The sequence below is a fragment of the Barbus barbus genome (assembly GCF_936440315.1).
Source record: "Barbus barbus genome assembly, chromosome: 24".
Lineage (NCBI taxonomy): Eukaryota > Metazoa > Chordata > Actinopteri > Cypriniformes > Cyprinidae > Barbus > Barbus barbus.
The window spans coordinates 7,345,542-7,352,446 of NC_136752.1; the positions used below are offsets into that span (position 1 = coordinate 7,345,542).

Genomic DNA, 6,905 nt, shown 5'->3' on the forward strand with positions numbered 1-6,905 from the left:
TTCCATATGTTTTTGTACTTTAATTGTCAAATTTGTATGGTGTATAGACTGTTGTTAAAATGTAATGCTCTTAGACACTATTTTAATTTGCATCATTTGCAACTTTAACAATTTGAAGCGACACTTCGGCTTTTCACTTCTGCCACAGTGTGATTCTCCTTGTGACACCATGATCCCTAGCACACAGTATATCTTTGTAAGGCCGTGTTCACACTTGGCGTCTTTTTTGACTAGCAAAAGTTGACAAGAGCGTTTTTTTAAATGAAAAACAAAGCTGGCAGCGTCTGTTACAAATAGCAGCCGAGAGCGTCTTTTGTTGTCATAGCAACAGCTGCAACAGTAGCCTAGCGCTGTGTACTGCAGAAATGTCAAGAAAGAGTAAAAAGTTGGCTCTTGCGTTGGCTTTTGAAGTTAACGGGAAAGAAAATGTCGATTCACAACGACGTTTGTGGGTGCACGACATTATACGGGGAAGGAACCAATATTATGATAGAGTTTTGTGCACATATCATACAGCTCCTTGTGCTCCGAAACTAGTACGAGCAGTCTATCTACCGGCACCTTCTCCATTTTTCTTCTTGTTGTTATGGAAACGACAGATCTCGCTACTCGCTTGTCATTGGTCAGCTGTCAAAAAGGCGCTTGACGTACGGCGTTTTTTTCAGAAAAGTTGAAATTTTTTCAACTCGAAAAAACGCTCTGAGCTGCAGAAAAAGACGCCGGCGGTGGCGTTTTAAAAAGCGCTCAGGACTTTTTTGAAAACACGGTTTACTCCATAGGATTATGATGTAAAACAGACGCCGGCAGCTTCGAAAAAGACGCCAAGTGTGAACACGGCCTAAGTCTGCTTCTCTTGTAACATTCAGAAACTGGAAGCATGACTGCACCTATGTAATTACATGATAATTACATAGTAATATCTGTGTAATATCACCATTACAAAAGTGCAATAGAATCAGGCACAACTGAAGACTCAAAAAAGATTTTACATGAACTTTTTGGAATTAATATAAACTCCCAAACTCTTTAACAGGCTGTTCATAAACATCAGTGAACGACCCAAGGTGTGTATGCATCTTAGTACACAGTACACAATTAAAAAACTGTTCAAAGAACACAATATATCTTGATTCATAGAAGATGCTTTATATTGTTGCTACTAGTTCCACATGCAGTCAGTGCATATTGCTCACATCTTAGCAAAAGTAATAAACTATTTGCATTGCACACAATACAAGGCAATCACTTTCTTATCACTGTACCTAAGAGAATTAAACTCTATAACATAAATCTCACCAAAACGGTGCACTTACACAAACTGTTCACATTAATGTCACAAACAGATGAAGACTGGCTTTGTTTCAGGCTAAGAGACCTCTAGAGTCCTTTTCCACAGCACTTTTTTTCCTGAGCTAGACAAATGCAACAGAACTTCCATTTATATCAGTATTCCATGATAACTACATGAGTCTAGAGTACAAAACAAGCAACAGTCTAAATCACTCTCTGGCATTAAATACTGCCATTGTGTTTCCGATCCTCTATGGTGTTTAAAAGTAAAGCCACAACCGAAGATTCATATGAATCGTGCAAAAACAATCTGCACCTAAGTAGCTTCACTGAAGTTTGAAATCCTCTACATACAAATAAAAGGGATGGTTCACTCAAAAATGAAAATAGTACTGAGTAATATTAATTAACTACATTTACTTACTTTATGGTTATGGTTAGGATTAGAATTTGGCTTCGATTACTTAAATGTAATTATGCATAATTAATTGTTATTATAATAGTGAATAGATGTAACAAGGACACCTTAAACTAAAGTGTTACCGAAAATTCTGCCATCATTTATTCATCCTCATGTAATCCCAAACCTATAGGACTTTCCTTCTTCTGTGGACCAAAATAGATGATATTTTGAGAAGAAATAAGACCATAAAGTTTGGAAAAACATGAAGATATAATTTCCATGTTTAGGTGAACTATTCCTTTCAGACGAGCTACACCAGCTTGACAAAGAAAGGAAACCATAGGACTTACTTTGTGTATTCTTCGTTGTCTCTGTCGCACCTTGCATCCTTATGTTTCTCCCAGTCTTTCCCGTGTTTGCAGGTAGTCAATAAAATTATATCATCCCCATTATGTATATGATATAAAGCATTTCTGGTTTCAGAACCGATGCCAGTTAGATACCTCTTCCCTTTGAAGACCAGCAAGTATTTCCGTAAGGGAGGGACATTGTTAAGATTCAGATAACCTTTGCTCCCTCCTTTCTGAGGATGGTCTTTTGAAAACAAAGGGATGGACACATCAAAGCGCGGTCTAAAGTTGTCCATGTCGGTGCTGGCCTTGGCCAGCATGGCTTGGCCAATATCGAAGCCTAGTTCCTCTGTATAATCAGGCCACGTTCCAGAGTACAAGTTAAAAATCAGATGGTTCCTCCCTTCGTACCACAGAGGGAGGCTTTGAATTCGGGCTCGGACGTTATGTACATAATGAGCGGACAGCTGATCCCTGTCTAGAGTGTCTATACTCAGTACAAACAGACAGGCCTCATTAGGGTCCGCCGTATAGAACCGTGATTCCTCGATGGCTGCCAGAATCTTCTGGTAGCTTTCCGAGGGCGTTTCACCTTTCTGAGGAGGATAGATGTAGATTTTAAACCCCCGTTCGCAGCGCTGGAAATCGAAACAAGTCTCCATGCGACATCGCCGGCTCTTGTAGATGTTCTTCTGTATTTCTCGTCTCTCGCGAGGAGACGTGTGTTGATGAAGAAGCAGGGGTCCGTCCTCTTCCTGCTCGGCCTCACCAAGGTACGTCTGCAGGGGAGGATCCACCCATTCCGGCCATCGGGGTGGCCGAGGTGGGACACCTGCAATCTGTGAGACTCCGTAAAGCTCGGCATGGTTCTGGTTGTGGAACTCACCAATTTGTAGGCCACAAAGGTAGGCTAGTAGCAGGCTACAGGCCCCCACAGATACCAGCAGGTATCGCTTCTTCGCCTGCATGTGGACAGCGAGAAGCAGGGCAGGAAAAGAAGAAAGCACGGAGGGTCGACTGTAAACCCACGGGACCAGCTCTCATACCATTAGGAGCATTCTGATATTGCACGGACCACTGTAAGTGCAGAGATATAGAGAGTCATGTTAGCTTTACACACCAAAATCTAGTATTGTAACTCCATCTGAATACAGTCTTTATTACTAATAATTTACAATGAGACAACGTTGAAAATCTGGGATTCAACATTTAAGTTGAACTTAGAAAAATTGAAAACATACAAACATATAAAGTAAAATGATGTCAAATGTAGGCTACTGGATAACAGAGTTGTAGACCCCACTGTAGGCTACTTGTTTAAGAATTACTGTTTCTTTAAAAAAGTAGGCTTATTATCATTATGATCGCCAAAAAACAAATCAGTGCGACTTCCAGGGAGGTCTACTTTTTCTAAGTAAATCTTGTGGCACCATCAGAGATTCATCTGGTGCCATGTATTTGTGATGTGTAAATCTATAATAAAGTGATAAGTAATGACAGTAAGCTACTTATATTTTGTCAACATTACGGCATAATACAGATCCTTAAAGAAAGTGCTCTGTTGCTATAGTAACTGCCTCAGGTGAAAGTCTTGGCAACTTTGTCTATTTAACTCATTTCACTTTTGTCATTGCTACAACTTTTGAAAATGCAAATAAAATGTATATACACTTATACTGTATAAACTTTCAATATACTTCTGTATACACTGTTACTACTATAGGCTATGGCTTAAGACAGTTTAAGCCTCATCTAAGACATGGTAAAAAACTGACTACATACAAAAATGACATAATTTCTAAATATATATATATATATATATATATATATATATATATATATATATATATTAAAAAAGAGAAACTTCTGTTTATGTTGGGAGGCTGTTTCAGTACCAAATGTTAGGTTTTTACTCTCTTCACCTCACTTGAAAACTCCACAAAGTAAGGCATTATTTAAACACATATAAAACTACAGAAATTAGCCTAATAAATTGTGATTGCAACTCATGTATGCTAAACAAACTGAAAGAGATGGAGATGCTTTACCTCAGTCACCTGTTGAAGCGTCAATTATACTGATGAGTAAAGACCTTCACTGATTCTCAACTTTATATTATAAATCAAGTCAGCGCATTATTATAAGAAGTTGTGCAGAAGCCATTTCTGTATTCATAAAGCAACTGTGTTGATACTGTACATCAGTAGGCTATAATAACGTGATTACAAGGGGAACTGACAGAAAAACACACGCTGTCCGAATCCATTATCCTGATAAAGCAACGTGATGTTCGTTGTCTGTTTCTATCTTGACACGCTTGATCTAAATATCTTCATATTTCCATATGTCGTGGCGACCAATGCGCAACTTCAGAAAATCCACGGAGTCTTCTTCTAATTGTATTCCTTCCACAAGTGTTGATGCATCACAACCTCAGCCTATAATATGCACCAAGTATCCAAGAAACGTGAGGATTATCAGCCCCTATCTCTCTGGATAAACGTGCTGGTTTTAGAGCAAAATCCATACCAGAGTTCCTGAGACATCCTGAGCGCGTTTACAACTCTCCAAAACCAACACGAAACTTCTCACTCGCATCCTGATAGCATCTCATACTCCACATGGACCACGGGTTTCAATCTCGGTAAAGTCCTTTAATTTGAAGTTAGCTGTCAGTCACAGCTTGATCCGAAGTCAATCCGGTGGGACCACGTGTATAGACTCCAAAACAAACCCCATTTCAATGTTAATTCATACTCCTTCAAATTCACAACGCGCTGCGAACGGTCAGATTTCCACGTTTTTCCCTCCGGAAGGCACTTGGCGTGAAAGTTAACGCTGTTGTCAGCTAAACGTCTCTTCACTCCAGAGCATCTTCAGCCTTCAGTCGCATGCCTGTCTCTATAAGCAAGCAAGTCTTCTCCTTCAGAGTCAGCAGACGTGAAGCATGATGGTGAGCTTCTGAGGAGAGTTGGGGAATGCGCTCAGCATCTCTATGAGCTCCACTGAGCCTTTCCTCTCTGTTATTAGTAGAGGAAGCGCTGAGAGAAAGCGTCGAGCAGAACTGTGTACCGACAGATGCGTATCATGACACGGGGACGCGCGCCGAGCCACAGGCTGCAAGCATCTTCACTGAGAAACTATATAATGATGCACACTGCACCGCGGCAAGAATTACACCAAACGGGTGCATTTTCCATTACGAAGAGTTATTCTATCGGATATGTCTAAGTGTCAATAAATTGTAAGGCATTTAAAAGTGTAACGGTTTTGCACTTAAAGTAGGCTAGCCATTATGTGCATTACGCAAATTGTTTATTTAAACGTGGACATAATAGTTGTTTACTCTTTAAAATAATTGAAACAGAGTTTACCATTTATACATTCTGCTGCTTAATGTAATACGATAAAATCCTGAAAACTACAATTTCACATCCTGCATGTATAATGATGTTATTATGAAAGGGCTTTCTTTAATGAAATTGTGTATCATTTTAATAAAGGAGAGTTAAAGGGTTGACGCATAACTTGGGAACACGATGTCTTTTTTATACCCAGTCCATCAATCTCATTCATAACACACTGGGCTATTAGATGATGAGCAGTGCTGGTCATTTAATCACAATTTAATCAACTGATAGCAGTATTTCTGAGATATTGCTGAGTCAACGAAAACATTATCTTATTCATAATCAATACTGTTAGTCATAAATAGTAAAATAAGACTTTTTCAGCAGTTAGCTAGCTTAAGTAAGGTGTGTGTGTGTGTGTGTGTGTGTGTGAGAGAGAGAGAGAGAGAGAGAAATGTGAAATGCAATTTGACAAACAAGACCAACACGTAACCATCTTCGTTTATTCAGAAACCATTGAGCTCTCACTGATTTAGGTGTATTGCGTAATAAATGCTGCCATCTAGTGATGGATGTTGGTGAGGTAAAGGCCTGCATGGTGACTTCCAGGCTAATATGCATTTCTAACAGAAAACACAAAGGTTTTGTACTCAGTTAAATGGAAGAACAAAGTCTGCATGCTTTATGAGTGTTGTATACTGTACACACACACACACACACACACAATCCCTTGTGGAATTATTATTGTACAGGGTTTGATAATATGCATTGTTTTGATATGCTACCATAACTGGGCCCTTTAAAAGTTCAAACATTGTAGGCTACTTCATAGCGGAATGTATAAAGCGCTGTGAACAAACAGTATTGTTGACCCTTGCTCCCCTGATGCGATTTAAAGAGCCGCAGCACGGTTGTGCTGAATTCTGTATCGAATATTTCTGAGGTTTTGACCTGTCTGGATCACAGGCATGTCCTTGGGCTATAGCAGCGGTTGCCTAAAGCACAGTGTGGTAGATTTAAGCTCAGCTCTGTCATTCCTCTAAACATGAGCACAAAAAAAAACTATAAACAGGCACAAGTAAATTGCTTCAGATAACATATTTCTGCTTAACCATAGGTTATTCTGATCAACAACTTTGCCCATGTGACAATGCCACTTAGCACATTGGTTTATTAAAATAAAGTTACATTTCTTAACATTAGTTAATGCATTATTATCCAGCAGGTAACAAAACATTTTACTGCATTTATCAATGACAGTTAATATTACAGTACATTTCAGGGTTAATGTACAGTATTATAAACAAATATGAATAAACAGAAATGCATTTTATCACACCTGTTGAAAATGTTAGTTCATAAAAGATATTGTATATAGATAGAAAATCAAAACCAATTGCATTTGATACTGATTTTGTGATTTCTCTTATATTTACTGAAGACATCAGCTCTAGAAGGCTAGGTGGTTATATTACAGATCCTTCCTTTTTATTGGCAGATTCTGACAGAAGC

The 6,905-nt window shown here is 38.8% G+C and overlaps 1 protein-coding gene across 1 annotated transcript in view; it reads right to left on the reverse strand.

Annotated features, from left to right (window-relative positions):
- The window catches only part of LOC306843651 (exostosin-1-like), a gene marked incomplete at its 5' end in the record, with an annotated part of 289,444 nt that extends 286,433 nt beyond the window's left edge, over positions 1 to 3,011 (reverse strand). The window contains one exon of the mRNA XM_079375244.1: positions 2,044 to 3,011. Within this exon, the coding sequence (XP_079231370.1) occupies positions 2,044 to 3,011 (968 nt within the window). The remainder of the gene's footprint in view (positions 1 to 2,043) is intronic.
- Between the last annotated feature and the right edge of the window lie 3,894 nt (positions 3,012 to 6,905).